Below are 18,342 nucleotides of genomic sequence, written 5' to 3' on the forward strand. Positions count from 1 at the left end.
ATTCTAAGGATTCACGCAGGATGGAAGCTTGCTTGGAAAACCTTCGTGCCAAACATGATCAAGCCTTAGAAATGCCGAGAGCAGCTGCTCAAAATTTTTTTTTAAACTTTCCCATTGAATTTCTCAAAAGATGAGTAACGTAAATCATTGGATCGACTTTGATAAAATCTATACTTGAGCAGATGAAAAAGTTCAATATAGCGTAGGAGTTAGAGGTTAATTCATTTCTTCATTACTATGGGAAAAAATAGATGATTACAACAGGATTATAATTGGAAGTATTTGGCACTGAATATAGCGAATATGTATGAGTAAAGAAATTAAGTGGAATAAGAAAATGTGAAAGGAGACAAGGAACAGGAGTTACCTCTGGGCATAGGTTTTGAGAAAGAGTAGAGGAATGCTATTAGGACTAAGGAACATCTTACCATCAAAATGTTCAGGATTCTTCGAATCTCTTTCTGTCGATAAACGAAGCAGGGCATTGAATTGAATGTGTTCGGCATGTGTTGAGAAGGGGTTTACCAAGATCATCGACGCAGAGTGGGAGGAAAAGTAGCAGGCGACCAGAACGCTGGACTAAGGAGAAGAAGCAAGTTTCTCACGCTTAGCTTTTACAGAATTGCATTTAAATTTATTAGTAACTTGTTTACAATGGTTGCAAGCTATTATTTAGATACAAGACGATTGTGACGTGGTATGATCTTATCTTAAACAGGGCCTTAGCATATTATTTTGGAAAACCATTTCTGAGATAAAGGATGAGAATTTGTTGTGCAATGAAAAATAAAGGAGAAATAATCCTAAAGGAATTATTTTGCTGACACGATATGGGCCGACATTAGAACCATAAAACTTAAAACACTTTAACAAGGCAAGAAGAGTAATAAGTTAAATTTTAGAAAGGCAACGCAGATCGTCCCCATTTGGCAATGTGGTAATGCGAAAATCCACGAGGCTGAGAATGGCCATGGGACTGAGGATCCATTAGAAAACAGCTAGGTAACTAAAGGACAGCTAATATTAACTGTTTACTTCGAAGGGATGCTGGTAAGGAAGTGATCAAGATTGTTAAATGCGTAGTTAAGATTTTCTGTATTTGAGTAGGTAATGAACAAGCTATGCAAGGTCATCAGTAATAATAAAAGCTTCTCCATTTCTACCAATTTGGTTGCACAATTAGAAAACTGAAGCCAACTGGAGTTGTGAGCATTAAAATTACCAAAGAAAATTACGTCACTATTACGAAAGTTAAATTTGCAAAAAGTCGAGTTTTAAAGGAATTCAAACGTTGGAAGAGTAATAGAAGCAACGGGTGAATTTGATAAAATGGGATAAAGGGATTTCGAGCTAAAGATTTCAGATAAAGGAGATCCTAATCTGAAATCTCTTTCTTATGCAGTCAGTCACAAGGAATATCAAAGCGGACATATGCACAAGTGCTACCTTTTGAAGCGAAAGAATCATAAAGTGAAACTTTGGTTAATTGAGGTGAGCAACCAATAATTAAGATTCTGTCAGAAAGGTACGCAGGGATTTACAGATTGCAGAGGAAAATGGATCTCATTCAAATTAAAACTGAGACCACATATATTTGTTATGAGGGCACAGGATTTTGTTGACCATTGAATTTTGGCAGAAAAGTCCGATGAAATACCGGACTTGGCTTGCAAGTCACATTTGAATATCAGTTCCTTCTGCGTTTTCGATTTCCAGTTCGTAGCGTTTGCTATCATTGGAGGAATGTCTGCGCCAAACTTCACGCAGCGTTGCTACTCAGCTTTTTAATTCGTTTATTTATTTTAATTAATCTATTATTTTTATTAGTGTTTGCGTATCTTTATTTCGCGAATAGCAAGCTTCTACAACAATATCGGTGGAATAGAATGAAGCAAGCCTGATCTAGCTAAAAAGTTGGATGAAAGAAGAGAGATTATGCGCTGCAGAAATCTGCGGTATAGCAAGCAAGAAACATAACGAAAGAATAGCTTAAAGAAAGGTGCGTTTTATGGTTGCTCCTTGTTTAAAGAAGATACCTTTATAAATAACATTTATTTAACAGTCCATAAATATTACACCCAGAAAGAAAAAACAGCAAAGGAGAATTTACCTTGTACCTTTTAGTCTACTCACCTTATGAGGATGGCCACTGTCTATATCCTCCTCATCCCGTTCCCTCAGAGTGGCATAATCGCCATCTTCCGAGCCGGAATCGGACAAGTCTTGGAACTTAACATTTTGTTTCTTAGATTTTCCCGTTGTCTTCGGCGATTTCGTAACCGAGCGCGACCTTCGAGATGAGTTCGTATTTGTGAGTGTTTCGTCGAATGTAACTTTGTGCTTGGTTGAAGGAGACTTCCTTTGATTCTTGAGCCATGTCAGGCGGTCTGTTTCCGGGGACTCCTTTGTGTCCTTTGGAGAAGGAGGCTTTGGTTTCAGCCAATAAATATCCTCGTCGTCCGTCGAAGAATGTTTCTGATTGATTAAAGATTTGTGAGCCAGACTCAGTATTGCTTTTTTTGAGGCCTTCTCTCTGATCTGGTACGTTCGTCCATTGTCCACCACCAGAAGCGGAGCCTCCTTGCCTGTCCGAAACTTAGTCATCTCACTGTCTCCGAGCCCTTGATTCACGTGTCCATTGCAGAGAGACGAATCGACGTTGCACTCCTCGTTGACGAAGCGCCACCTATGTTTAACTGTCAGAAAGAGCCACAGAACAATCCACAGGAACAGATGCATGACCGTGCCGGTGACAGCTGCAAGAACGGCGCCATCCAGACTACCACAGTAGACCAAAGTGTAATCGTAGGTCAGCGGGGCTGCCGTCGAAGCCAACATTAGCAAGACGAGAAAGGCACTCACGTGCGGAATGTAACCCCAGAGACGCCAAGCCTCTTTCTTCCACACTATGTGGTGGCGCTGTGCTCGACACTCCTGCCACTCGCGATGTTTCTGAATCCCATACATATACAGAACGGATCCGGACATGGTAAGGCCCGCGTTGTATACCATGAAGAGGACCACGGACAGCGGCACGTTCAACAGGAACGGAGAAAAGCGAAGCAGAACGTCTTTCGGTCCGTAGACGTGAACCTTGTACAGGACGGCGAAGCCCGTGAAGGCGAGCAGTTGCTGCATGCCGTTGAGGACCAGCTGGACCGAAAAGAGGAGGCCGAAATGCTTGCTCCCCCGCCAGAACACCGATGGATAACGCACGGCGTATACCAACAGAGCGAGAGCGTAGTTGATGAACTCCGACGAGATCGGTAACACTTCCTCGAACTGCACATCACTCCTCGACCTTGGCATCAACGACTCGGCTGCTTCTTTGTTCCACAGTTCGGTCTCGTTGATGGTAGACAGAAAGCTCAGGACCACAAGTCGATCTTTGTGGGTGATGACGAAGTCCAAGTCGGTCTTCCAGAGGTCACCTATCGGAGATACAATTATTATTCATTATCCACTTAGAGGCCTCAGTTATTTTTCTTAAAAATAAGCTAATTTTACGTAAAATATCATACAGATCAAAGGACGCATTCGTTCTATTCCAAAACCCAAGTAAATGAATTGCCGCGGAGCAAATCACCCATACAAAATCGTCCCACAACAGTTAGCACTAGAGTGAATCAAGCCCTTTATTTCATCTCACAACAAGTAATTCTTGCACTGTTTCTTGATATAGTTGCCCTAATTTTTCAACGCCAATGCGAAATTCAAACGCGATGCAAAATAGTAACAAAGTGCTTATCCTTTGCTTTAAATATTAAATGGAACAATCGCAGATGCCAGGTTTTGCTCATTTCAAATCTTTCATATACACAAAATGAGAACTTTATGACTTCGCAGCCACACAAATGGCAATGCCCAACACTCCAGTACACCTAAGTAATCGCGGACGCAATATGGCAACTCAGTCTCGACACTTTCAGTTCAATATGACAGACTACGCGTTGTCAATATGTGCGCGAAGATTCCCTCGGGTTCTCATATCGACAGAGCTTATCCGAAGCCAATCGAAAGTCTCCGATTACCTTCAGCTTCTCGGAAAGAGAAGATCGATGTCGCTGTTCAAGTACGAGGACAGGGACGCTACAATACTGACAACGCAACTTTCATCCGCTCATTACTGGATAACACCAACCTGTGTTGGGTCATCTGTCACGCTGTTCCACCTCTTTCTCAATTTTCGACGCTGAAAACGGTCCCAAGCTCTCCTTAATTGGTTTAAGATTACACGGGACATGCGTTCGTCACAACCGGGGGAATGCAAACTGAGAGAGGAACAGAGGTAGATACGGCGATGCTCTGAACAAAAAAAAAAAAAAAGGCAAAACATTAGCATACAGTACAAGGATGTAGATGGCGTTACCAGTGGCTACGATTTGTTCCTTCGAGATCAGTATGATGAATCTGCGTTTAATTATAACCGAAATGAAGCCCCTTAAATACCGATCAAGACTGTCTTAGCTCTCATAAAAATAAAAAGAAACTGCCTCTTCACACTCATCTTCAGAAACCAAGATTTGAAGCAATAAACACACGTACTTCTTTTCTCCGATTAACCTCAACTTCTTCCAACAGTTCTTCAGATACAGCTATGAATTTCTCGATTTCAAAGCACAGTGTTATATTAGCAAAGCAGTATTATAACTGACAAACTGACACATTCATGCAATTGTATGGTTAGATCGTATAAACAACTCGCTAAGAGTTTTTTCTTTTCTTTTATGGGTTCTCTCTCTCGCAGTGTCTTCTCATATTCTGCGTGCCTCCATTTTTTTATTGTCCACTTTTATGGAACAGCAAAAGAAAAACAAATGATTAAATTTTTGATGGAAAAGAGATCCACAAACTTCGGAAATCAGCCAGAGAGCCCCTGCGCGAGGCACCTAGTTGGATGCAGCGATCTTTGAGTAGCGCTGTGAGTCGGGGAGTTGGAGGTGGTGGGGGGAGGCGCCTCTCCTTTTTTTTTGTTATGAATTTTGGAAGGATTTGTTCCTATGTATTTTTTACGCGCATTTTGCCGCGTTTCTGTGAACCGTTTTCTTCAATATGGTCTCGGAACCGTGTCCTTTTATTCCGTACCACACTGCGCTACAATAAAGAAAGTGCACGTGCAACGCTCGCTCGAATAATAGCGTAATACCACCGCTAGAAACTTTTTTTTTTTTTTTTTTTTGTTACCCTTGCGGTAACAAAAAAAGGGAATATTTCCATCTGGGGAACCGGAAAAGTACCCGCAATAAGCATTGGATTTCTTTAAAGCAAAGTCTTAGAAAATAACGCGCATCGAAGAGTTGGCATCACAAATATTGTACTTTTGGTTTAAATTTCTAATATGGGTACTGATAGAAATACATTTAAACATAACGATGCTTAAAATATTGCATAACACATTCCTAACTTTATCAGAATTTTTTTCCCTTTTTTCTGGCCACTGCTTTTAATTAAATTTCCCGCAATATCTTTTATTTATTTTTCGTTCACATATTACTCGACTTCCACCGGATGAATTGTGAGAAAATTTTATATTTGGGCCTTTCAAAAAGATAGATTTGTAATGCGTCCCAAACTTCAATAAAATGGGACCAATGAAAATCCAGCAATTATTATTTCTCTGTCCGTCCGTCCGCATGTAATAACTCTACTCCCAGTGAAATGGATTTTCATCAAATTTTGCAATATTTTCCAAATATTATTGAAATACAGCCAATAAAACTCGAGGAAGAATGTGGGTAAAATAAAAACTCCTTTCTATTCACGTGTTATCTTAGTAAAGAAAATTTAAGCAAACTCAAGATAAATAAATATGACAACCTTTTTAGAAAAAAAAAATTGTCTGTTACACTTAGGTTTGTAATAAAATTATTTCTTAATTATAATTATTTTTATGCAATTAAGACCATTCTACAATTAATTCGATCCAATATAAATCATCCAATTAGTGAGATTAGTAGAGTGAAGTCATCAACTGTAGAGAAATCAAATTTCGTTTAAAAAAAAAAAAACTGGGAGGATGTGATCAGTATCCTTGGTTGGTTGCGTTCTGTTTTTCCCCCAAGATTCTGCTAACAACGTTGCCTATTTCGGAAACGTGATCGTAGAGGGCCTTTTAGTGTGTGACAGAGTAAGATCATTAATCCTGCCTCTTCCTGCACGGAAATGATAATTTATCCTCTCCTGATGCAACTGGTACGGAGGCAGGGGACACTTAGGTAATTGCAGTACATCAACCAAGGCATACACTTTCGTTTCTCTGTGGGGGCTGTCGCCCATCGCCCACGTCAGCATCAACTGCCGACGCTTGACATGACAGTCGACAAGTAGAAGAATGGTATTAGATGGGAGGCGTTGATACGTTAATAGGGATGGAAAGAGCACACATAGGCATAACAGGGATCATTTTGATTGACATTCGGAGGGTCCATGATTCGATATGGGAATGTACCTCAAGAAATACATTTATTCGTTTGCAAACCAGGAGGGAGAATTTCGAATTTTATAATTCGAAGCAGCCATGCGATGTAAAATATGCACGCATCAGTAAGCTCGCTACAAGTTTCAACACTAAAGATGCTGGATCTGAAGGTTTCATGGTCCTCTGAACAGTTCTGTGCGCTTCCCTGGACCTTTCAGTTCTTTAAAAAGTTTGCAAGGTAAATTTCGATGGTAATTAAAACGAAATCGTTCTATACTGGAGATGAAATAGAAGATTCATTTTCAAGTGATACCTCAACCTCTGTTTTCGCCAGGCTTGGCAGCAAGTGGGAGAAATACTCGAAGAAGGTTACTTTAAGTCATTGAAGAAATTGAGACAGCAACGCTTGAATGACTGAATGACCACCCAACCAAAAGAAGTCCACAGAATATAAAGGAAACTACATTGAAGATTGGTTTTTTTAAATATTTTATATTGAAATACAAGTTTTTCATAACAGATTTTATATAATTTTTGTGTTTTTCGTTTGAATCAGCCTGGTTATAAGATGTAAAATAAGGCAATGAACCAACCACACCAGGGTGTCTCCAGGTTATTAAATGTGTCTGAAAATGTCATATAAATAATACGGTCCTAATTCGGGAATCAAAAATACGCAAATGCAGGAAAGACGAAGGCAACATCGAAAGATAATCAACCAGTACTTGGTGTTGGCAGAAATGCAACAGAAAAATGTCTGGAGATCAGGGTGAATTGGAATTATCATCTTCCTCGATTAAAGATTGTACCAACGTGTGCGCAGTTCTCGAAAACTTAAACAAAGAGGTCCATGTGCTATAAAAGGGCCGATTTGCGTTCCTCTGACACAATCCTTCCAGAGAGTTCGTTTATCATGGAGTACAGAGCACCACAATTGTGATTCTTAGTGTTTTGAGAGAACCGTGTAGGGAAAAACCAATTAATGGCCACATCTCCATCGTTCCATATATTCGAGAGCAGAACCTTGACCGTTATACGACAGAATGATGAAATCTTAGAACCCGCTGTGGGCTTGTTCCGGGATGCAATTGAATCCCATTTTCCTTTTTATGGACGATAACACCCTTGCTCTTGGAGCTCAGCTCAATGAATTTCTATAAAGCGAAGATGTCTAGAGAATGGACTCTCGGTGTGAAGGTCTGTGTAATAGTAAAGGGTGATCATACCCTCCCCTTTAATCCTTCTGTAACCCTTTATTCTTCATAAAATTTGTAGTTTTCATACTTTTATGATCTTTCATGACACTCACGTTCATTTTTTTTTGAGTTATTCCTTTATAAATGCTGTAATTTTTTTTGATATGTCGACAAAGTGATGAGATATTTATAAAATGTGACTTTAACTTTTGCACACGTATGTATTTCATTTTACATTAATAATAACAGTGGGTCGAAAAACAATATTAAGTTTCTGAGTGACAAGAGCTTCTTAGCAACCACGCATCTACCATCGTATGTAGGCTAACTAGAATATTGATAACTATGTCCGATGGTGGAGACCAAGCAGGGTCTCCACCACCGGAGACCCTGCTTGTTAAACTATTTTACAACAGTGGTGCAATGGCCCTTTCTAGGTCTGTGGAGGACTTTTCAGACGTTGCAGAACCTTACAGTGGACAAGTTTGGGACAAATACCACAACAGAAGTGCGAATCCCGTTCGTTGTTCTGCCGTCACGCTGCATCCGTTACATCGCTGCGAAGCAATAGGCGTGGTAATCACACTGAGTGGGCTCACCGATGATCAATCTCATTAAATTTGCACACCTTTTCTTTCGTATTTCTTCTTCTTCTTCCAGCAGCAATTTAGCGAATTCCGTCCTTGAACTACTTTTATTTCTTTAGCAGAAATTAAACAATCCTTGTCCATCCATTGCCCAGATAATATCCAAGAGCTGAATTGGGCCATCAGACTTTGGGGCAAACCATTTACAAAATTCGGATTATCATTGGGGGGGGGGGCTGTTAAAGAAGCTTGCCTAAGAACGGATCAATTCGTGGGGGAACAGTTATTTTTTATTTTCAACCCCAGCTCTTCTTGTTCTTCCAACAGAATGTGGAGTTGTTAAAAGGGATTTTAAACCGTTTTCATAATTTCACCGATGTGAACACGAGCCGTGATTGCAGTGTCTCGCTTTAGGGTCTCCTCGCTGTATATTGTTGGAGATAAATTCACTTTTATGACCCTGCGCTTCCACTTCAATCAGCCGCGCGTTCTTTCACAGTTTGCCCCATCGCGCTACAAAACCGAAAACAGTGGCGACATCTAGCGAGCAACGAGAAAGCCCTCCGGGGATCGTCTGCTCCGCAGCCCGAGAGAATTTAGTGGTCTCCGTGAAAGGAAGATGGGGAGTGAAGGAATTCCTCCACGGATGCTGCAGCTGAGCGGGGATTAAGTACCTTTTTTGTGGCGGGCTTACGGTGACTCATCTGCGCCGTTAAGTAGCGGGAGTGTAGGAACTGGCGGACGTAATCCCTGGCTCGGAGCCACGGAGAGTGGTAGTAATTTAATGAGATTGAAATAACCGTCATCACTGGCGAGCGTTCGCTTGCATCCCAAAGGCGGTCTTGTTTCCATGGTTACGATAACGGCGGAGAAACTCGAAGGGGAATCTTTAAGCGGAGAGAAAGGGTTGGCGCGCATCCTTAGAAGGGGGTTTCCCGAACTGTGGTACGCACATACACCGCGGGTACGCGGAAAGAAAATGAAAGTTTTTTTGTAAACTCATCCCTTCCCATTTCAACCAGAATAGTTATTGGAATATTTTTAATTGGGGTGGGGGGACAGTGATCCCCCACCCTTTTTCTTTGTGAGTTGGGACTTCGATATGGTGGAAGGAGGAATTGTGGCCCGAAGTGATTATTTCGACGTCATCGAGTTATTGGCATTGGTGGTGGCTTGGGATTGGACAACCGAGTTCTGCGCGTGTGTACCAACCGATGAGTCATCGTAAGCTCCGTAAAGAAGGTGTCGAATCTCGCTCGCCCCCATCGGGAAATCCGTACGGGAATTCCTTCGTTTGGTTTGGCTTTAGTGTGTGTGTGGGGGGGGGGATTTGAGATTCAGCCTCGCGTGATGTGTTTTATAACAGCATTTACCGCTTTTGTTTGAGAATAGGAGGCAGTAATAGAAGGAAAGAATGAGACAGAGCTTTCTGAGGTGAAGGCGTGTTTTTTTTTTTTTTTTTATTATTATTACTATGGATATAAAGAAATTTAAAAATGAAGAAAATGCATAAAGGTCTTGTATAAAACAAAGTGTTCACAATGAAATCATTATTTTATATATTTTTTAATAAAAAGTCTCGAATAATGAAATTTTAAATTTATTTTCTTAAATTTCTCCCTTAATTTTTCTTTCGGTATTAAAAATCGAAATTTATCGTTCAGATGTTTGGATCTGTACAAAATCTAGCGATTCTCTGCAAGCATTTCTCATGAAAATTCTCTCTTTCTCCCAGCTTTCTTCCTTTGTCTACGTCTTTCTACTATTCATTCTCACTCACTTTCTTTCTGTAATTCTCACTATCCCTAGCTGTATCTCTCTCTCTCTTTTTTTTTTTCTCTTTTCATTGTCTGTCACTTTCGCTTCATTTTACTCCCACATTGTCTCGTTCTCTGTTTCTCTCTCTCTCTCTGATGTCCATTAATTCCCTCTTTCCCTCATTCAAGCTGTTTACGTTCCCATTCATGCCCATTTTTCTATTTCTCATTCTTTTTTTCTTTGTTTCTCTTTTTGTCATTCTTGCTATGTTATGTTTCCTATTCTCTCTTTCTTTCTCATTTCTCTCATTCTCACTTTCTGTCATTCATTCTTTCGCATTCTCTGTTTCTCTTTATTCCTTCTCTTTTTTTCCCTTCTCTCCTTGTTGTCTTTTCTCATAATCTTTTACGTTTTTCTCTCTCTCTCTCTCTCTCTAATTACATATTACTAATCGCACAATCCTCGTACCAGCTGAAAGGGTGGATGACGCATTTGAGCAGAGCGACTCGCACAAAGCGGCGAACAAATACGAGCTAATTATCCGTTTCCCGAGTACAAACAGAAGTTTGTTTCGAAAAGATTAACCTTCGAACCCCATTCTGTTCGCGCGACTATCTGTTCCACCACCGACAGATCCGCCATTAATAAACCGATATCCAATAGCGTTGAAGTGAACTCAATACTTCCGTTCGGCCGCGCTTTTCTATTATTAGACGCCAGTTCCGGAGGCGATCTCGATATTGTTATAGTCGCCTTCCCGCATAATGAACTCGTTCGCCATTTCAGTGTAATACGAAGTTGGCGTGTAGACGAGCCATTTATTTCGGAACATCGGCAACTGCGCTCTCTTTCCACCGACAACCCCCAATAAAAGCGACAGCTCCTCCGCAGGTATCGCATCCGCAACGAACTCCGCAGATTAAACCGAACAACGCTAATAACCACCCCCGAAACCTACCCACTGTTCGGCAGCCGGGGGAGATTAAAGTTTCTTTAATAAACGCGCCCTCGTCACCGCTATCTTTGCCGCGAATAATTAAATGAGAGGTTAAATTAAGCTTGGATCCGCCACGGCACGGCCGGAGAGCCATCGAACTGGCAGTTTCCGATTCCGCCAATCGCTGTCCGAATATAAAACCATATTTCGAGCGGGGCCGTGGGGAGGGATTATTACGACAGCGTTCGTAAGAGGTCGCTTCAGCTATCGGGTAAGGGAAGACGCCTTTTGGTGGAAGCGTTCCTCGCCAATTGATGCGAGTGGAGAGGAATTCGTCTGCTTATTCAGAGGGAAAATTAATAAATGGATGTAAAAGTTCGCTCGAACATTGCACGAGACAATCGTAAACACGGAGTAATACGATTCGACTTCTTTTCGCTCTGAGGGTGGGTTAAGTGGCGCTCGAAGTAGCTTAATTGGATTTCGGAAGTGGATGGGTCAAAGATGCGTGTCTCAGAAAGGGAAAAAGATGCACGAAACACAACGCTCTGTAAGACGCACACGAGCGGAGCAAAAGACAAGGCGGAAGTTCTCGTCCTACAACAATCTGTCAAGTTTTCCTCTTTCGTAATCCGCAGCTTGGAAAGATCCTTCTCGGATTCTTCACCCCGTGATTATAGACAGTCCTCCACAATCATCGCCAGTCTTACTCATCTATTCAGTCTTCAACGAGTTCTCTACTTGAATTGTACTCCGATGACGCAGACACAGAACGCAGACAAATTAGCGCTTCGGTATCGGCGTAATGGAAGTGCGGGTAAGGTATCCTAATCAGACGCTTAATAGCAGACATTTCTGACAGTTACAGTGGTGCATAGTAGTAAAGGAAGTCTGCTGTAGACACTAGCGCGTGAGACTTATCATTCCCAGCCTACTTGAGCAGCCTTTTAGCCACTTCAGTTCCTTAATCAATTCTCTCTCTCTCTCTCTCTCTCTCTCTCTCTCTCTGAAGATGGTGCTTCTCCAACTTGGCGCAGTTACTCCGACCATGCAGTCATTAAAGCGTGCCGAGAGGAGAGTGGATACGTCTTCTGCTTTAGTTCTAATTCACCGAGTAACAATTTCACTTCGTTGCCGGATATCGATGAAACTGGTTAGATCGTTAACTATTCCTAATTATTCTTCATTAATTTAATGTTTAAGGCCATTTTCGATAGATCAATCACTGTTGACGTTCCTCAGTTTTAAACACCATTTCCAAGTTGCGCACGCAAGAATTGAAGGATCAAAGACACGCGAGGCTATTTTAGATAACCAAAAGATAAAAGTGGCACGCGCTTTTAAAAAAAAATCTTCTGCGTTAGTTTTCCAATCCTCGAACTTAAGAATGTCTACTTCAGGGATTGGTTTCTTCTTGTTTATATATCGAATAAATTCATTTATTTTTACTGTCCAATGACGCTGAGAGGAATGTTTAGCATCGATTTTTCCACCTGACATATTGGCACTGTTAAAAGAGCATAAAGAGACATTTCGAATAACCGAAACCTCGATTATCCGAAGAGCTGGAAGATGGTGTCACTGAGTACCCTGTACATATATGAATTAAAATTCATAATAGTTAGAATAATACAACGATAAGTCAGAGCTAATGAGAAGGTCGAACTCGCTTTCATTTAGCAGTGCGATTTGATAACATTTTTTAAATACCGCGAAATAAGTTGCGTTTTTAGTTTCTAATATCATATAGTTTTATGTCTGAAGAAAGCGCTTGTTGATGTTCAGAATTTATAGTCGGGAAACTCCTTCTAGACGAGAAATTTCATGTCTCTTGATTTACAGTAACACATTGAGTATTGCGAGCAGGAATAGCTGCGTTTATGTTATGGATTTGTTCTTTTTGAAGTCTTTAAGAAGTATCCGATCTATTGTGTTGAAAATTTCTAATTTTCACTTTATGCGGGCTGAAAAATCCGGAATAACTCACGGTAGCGGGTCTCAAACTTTAGTGACAAAGACCTCTTTTAGTTTGAAAAAAATTTCGCAGACCCTCAGACTAAAGAAAATTGTTTCTACGTTGTAAATTCTTCCAACTTTTAAAAAGAAATTTTGGACATAATTCGCAACCCTTTTGGGTGTATCTCTACATACCCCCAAGGAATTCTAAGATCACAGTTCGAATTAACTTACTCCTCCTGAGTTCAGCTAATGCCCCCAATTGAAGAAGCCTTTAAGAATTCCTCCACTGTCCAACAGGTTTCGAACATGGGATTCTGCAAACGAATAACAAGTGGTGGATTCATTGCAGATCAGAAGGACCCAGATTCGATGAAAAATGTTGCACCAACTCAAAATCAGTGTGTGCTACAGTGGAGATTGTTAATGCATTGGCTGATCATTTACTTTTGGTGGATATCAGCACCACCGTACCGCCAGTCAAGTTTCTACGAGTTGCCAGTAGATGGCAGAATAGTATATGTCCAAGAATACGGTTACACAATTGCAATTGCTGCCACGTTGTCTGATATTTGCAAGCTGGCCTTCAGTTACATGCTTAGCGTGAACCATTTTGGTGAGGTACAATGGAAGATTTTTGTGACCATTGACTTGCATTCCCTCACCAGCCTTTAAATATATGGAAATCTTCTTAGTTCACTTCGTGTTGTAACCGCCAGTAAAACGCCCTTACACAGCAACGTTGGAGGCAATTGGTGCTATCAATTTATCTCAGATTCCTTATGGTCATTTGAGTGAGCTTTTAAGATTTTCTTCAGCACGCTCATTCCAGTGAGGAATGAAGACATTCCCGGGGACTTAACAGCGGCCGTTATATCGTAGGATGCCAGGAAATCCGAAGTAAATGAATTCGCTTAAAATAGCCAGTTCTTCGCACCGTGAATACTGGGACACCGGCAAACCGAAGAAAAACTGCATCTTTAGCAATCTCGTGGAGGAAATAGAGCGCATTCGAAAATGGAGGTCAGGAAACCAATTGAGCGTAGTGTTTAGCGAAAGTGCGTGCAACAGATGGAATTCGGGAATATTTCTGCTCCATTCCCCCTGTGCGACATTGGCCGCCATTATTATTATCTTGCCAAACATCTACAGGCACGTGCGGTGTGTGAACCCCGCTAAGTCTGAAACAATCAATGTTACCGTGGTAGGTCTGAGTCATCCTGCGCTGGAGACACGACAGTCCACCAGTTAAGTTGATCGCACTCTCTCTCTCTCCTGCCTTGACGTGGTGTTGTCTCGTGCACGCAACTCTGGCCTATCGATTGAGTAGAAATCGACCAGTGGCCGGTCGAAGTTTGAAAAAAAGAAGTGTGTAGTCTTTTCAAGGAAGTAATCCCCGTAATGTAGCAAGTGTTGTCTGCCATTAATGGAACGAACGTGAGGGAGGTGAGGGAAAGATACAAGGTAGCTTCGCTGGCAGCCATTCATCCTAGAGACTGTCCATTAAAACTTTAGATTGTTCACCAAGGAACGAGTGTGTGTTGCCTACAGGGAATTATGGAATAAACGAGGAATGAAATCCAATTCCTTTCGGGAGTTCCAAGAGGCTGTGATCAAAAAGCACCTGTCAGCGGGATAGTAATTCCATGCTGGAAGGCTGTTGAGAGTTCTCTTTTTGGCAAAGTTTTTGAAGCTTCCAGTGGTTGTTTATAATTCGTATCTCATTTGAATTGCAATATACCATTTTAAACAAATCTCTGGAAGCGATTCATTGGTGGCAACCTGATGAATATATGGTTCAGAAACGTGATTATGTTTATTATGTTTATTCATAATAAGTACACACTGCTTCTTTATTGTTTTATTATTTTTTACCCATTCAAACCTCCATGGCCATCTTTAAAAATTATGTAGATTATGGCTGCGTAAAGTTTAAGGTAACCATTCAAGATTGGACACGTCGATTGCATCTTAGAAATTTTAAATTCGTGTTTGATATTTAACACCGAATACTTTTTAATTAATAAAGACCAAATATAAACATTTGGGCTTTTATTATTTAAGAAAGTTAAGAGGAAACTGATGGCTAAAATTACAATTTGCAGTTTGTAATCTGTAAACTGAAATTCTCTATCATATTTGCAGATGACAGTTTTATTTCTAAAATATGTTCGCAGTAAATATTCTTATTTTTATCATTTTCCAGCCTTTGAATTAATAATCATAGTCTGTTACGATGGGGTTCAAAAATATTTGTATTCACCTAGAAGTATTTGTGATAAAAAGATGATTTTTTTTGTTTTGTTTATATGTACTTTGAAACCTATAGCAACCACAATTCATTTTTTTCCTTTGCAGCGCTGAATGAAGAGAAGTATCACAATGAAAAAAGTGTAATACAGATCAGTGATTCGGTTAATCTATCTTTATTCGAGGGAAAACACCCAAAACAATCCACAAAGGATTGGTTGCTGTTTTTGCAGAAGAATGCCTAGGTTGCAGTGTTGTTGCACAGGGTATAAGCAGTTTAAATGTGGAAGAACCTCAGTGCATGATGAAGAAAGGATACCCGGCAACTGCTAACAGAAATGTTGCAAAAATCGAGGCATTAATCCTGGAAGATCGTCGTATTAGGGTCAAAGAACTAACTGAAGAGCTCCAAATTAGTGTAGAGTCTACGGGAAAACATTATCCATCAACAGTTGCATATGAGCAACGTGTCTGCCAGAAGAAGGACAGGGCGCAGTACGAACATAAAATGTTGTCAATATGCCAGGAAAAGTAAGAGGAGTTTTTTTTTCACGGCTAGTCACCATGGATGAAACTTGGATCCACCACTCTGATCCTGAAACTAAATAAATGACTAAACAATGGAAGTATGCGGAATTATCCCCTTCCAAAAAAGGGCAAAGGTGCAACAAAGTGCTGGCAAGGTGATGCTGTCAATTTTTCCGGATCAGCATGGTGTAATGCTAACAGAGTACCTTCAAAAGGGCTGTACCATGATGGGGAAGTACCGGGAAAACCGGGAAAGCTATCAAAAGGTGTGTGCCTGCTCCACGATAATGCCCCTGCGCATTGCTGCAGTGAGGTATGCCCACCAGTGTAAGGGTGAAATATTGTCGCCTCTTGTTTCTTCTCCCTACCTTGCACCCTCGAATTTCTTCCTCTTTCTTGGCCTGAAGACCTTTCTTCGTGGAAAACACCTTGCTGAAGATGGTGAGGTGATTTCTGCTGTAGAGTCGTGGTTTGAAGGACAGTCGGAGGAATTCTACCAAACTGGTCCGCGAAAGTGTATTGAGAAATGACAAAAATTTGTCACTTTGTCTGATTGACTTACGTGGTGTTTCATCCTTCTACCAAAACTACTTCTGGGTGAATACAAATCATTTTTTAACCCTTCCAACCCCTCGTAAGTGCCCAGGCACCTGACTACTGTAACTAAGAAAAGAACCGCAGCAATAGCGAGTCCATTTCCGTTTTCCAATCAAAATGTATTTAAATGAACTTCAATCTGACGTGAAGCAATATTACCATCCAGTTTTAAAATCTGCTACATAAACATTCCATGCAGGAACTCGGTTTCAAGCATACTGATGTTGAAGTTAAACTTCAGATTATTATCCTGATAAATGACAATCTTGCAAGAGTACGTGCATTACTTTTTGGGATAACCACCCTCCTACATAGATTAAAGAAAAGTGAACGAGATTATAAATTAGAGATTAGGCAGATTAACGTTTAAAGATTATTAGGACTGTAGACTATAAAGATCCCAGATTAAAGATCATTGAGTTAAAATCGTACGATTCCAGATAAAATATTTATAAAATAATGGCAATGCTTTTAACCACTAGTATTTCTGCGTTTATAGGAGTTGACAACTGAAGTCTCTGCAAGGAAGACACATTTAAGAACTACGACTGAAGTCTTGCACAATACTCGAAATTCTCCATTTCAAATGCAAATTCGTAATATCGAAGAGGAAATTGCCTGAGAGCCACGTCACTTTCTATTCTCATTACAGCCACTGTGCAGGCTTTAGTTGTTTTAATGGTGTTATTATTACATCTGTAAGTAGTATTACTCGTCTTCGGCTTTCCCACAATGGGAAGTTGGTTTCTTTCTTTCTTCCTTCCTTTCCGCTGCCTCCCCCCCCCCCGACCTGATTAAGAGTCTCTGCACCGGTACTCCATAGGATACTGATTACCTCATTACCGGCTAATGGCGTGAGAGATGGAAGGGAAGTCGGAAGTCTGTTGCCATGGCTACAGTATAAGTAAATTACTCGAGTCTGTTACTAAGCATCTATGAAGTTTCTTTGAATTTTTCTTGGCCCGAACATTGTAAAAATATCCATTAAAAGAGTATTTCTTTCGGCAGAGAGAGAGAGAGAGAGAGTGAGCAACACGTACCCGAACTTCGAAAACCAGGATATTTACAAATGGAAACAGGAAATAATCTTCTAAAAGTCGGTCAAACCTTAATGGATTCCTCAAAAACATATTCCGGCTCTGTTTTGTCAGCTGAACCTATTACCCACAGGAAGTGTTTTATGCGATGTTTTCAAATCAAAATACTTGGCAGTAGGGTACTGTGCACACCCGATGGGAATCCAGCAGCTGTGCGATTGAACTTACGACATATTCTAACCTGTCCGAGGCTTCCACTTTGCATGCGAAAAACGAATTCATTTATTTTCTTTCAGACAACAAAAAAAATCGATCGGAGTAAATGGAAATTTTATAATTTTGGTAGATATTTTGTTTCTTGGCTACCGAGAGGCTTAAATTACAATCTGTCATATTATTTGTGATGTTTATGGTATGCTAAAACTCTTTGGCTGCATTTAACTCAACTATTTTTAGAAATAAACTCTTGTTATGTGTGTACATTGATTTACATACATAACTAGATGATATTTTTAAAGCCTGAAACTCAGTATAAACATTTAAAATTTGTTTTCAAATCTATTTTATTCTTATATGTTCTCGTAAAATAATAAGGGGATTATAGAAACTCTTTGGAATACCAACTTTTTTATATATATAAAATACTGGTATTCAATATGAAAATAGGCAAAATTCATACTCCCGATCCTCGAATTTTGGACTTCTTCGAAGCCAGCTGCTGGCACAAGCTCGAGATATTGATCCGATCCATCTATCATCACAGATAGATGGACCGAAAAGTGTCCAAATCAAGTTGATCAAATAGCAATACACTATCCGTAATTTTGTTAATCTTTTGACTAATTCAAAGCATAACGTCAGCAACGTTATGTTCAGATGAGATGTGAATCGTGTCCAATACCAGTTGTATAAACACCTTCATTGGGGATATAAAAAGGAGCGTTGCACTTCGATGCAAGCCCTTGGTCAGTTGGCCGTGAGCGCTAAATGTATAACAAAAACAATGTACAATAAAGATTGTACGTATCTTGTGCCCTCCTCTGACCTTATATGGTCGTCCCGGAGTACAAACAGAAAA

At 40.4% G+C, this 18,342-nt stretch overlaps 1 protein-coding gene across 1 annotated transcript in view; it reads right to left on the minus strand.

The window, feature by feature from the left end:
* The window catches only part of LOC150078235 (uncharacterized), a 134,358-nt gene that overhangs the window by 16,454 nt on the left and 99,562 nt on the right, over positions 1 to 18,342 (minus strand). Inside the window, exon 3 of the mRNA XM_090385255.1 lies at positions 2,134 to 3,431. Coding sequence (XP_090241381.1) covers positions 2,134 to 3,431 — 1,298 coding nt within the window. The remainder of the gene's footprint in view (positions 1 to 2,133; positions 3,432 to 18,342) is intronic.

This window comes from Mastigoproctus giganteus, chromosome 11 (assembly GCF_048544385.1).
Source record: "Mastigoproctus giganteus isolate SK-2022 chromosome 11, ASM4854438v1, whole genome shotgun sequence".
NCBI lineage: Eukaryota > Metazoa > Arthropoda > Arachnida > Uropygi > Thelyphonidae > Mastigoproctus > Mastigoproctus giganteus.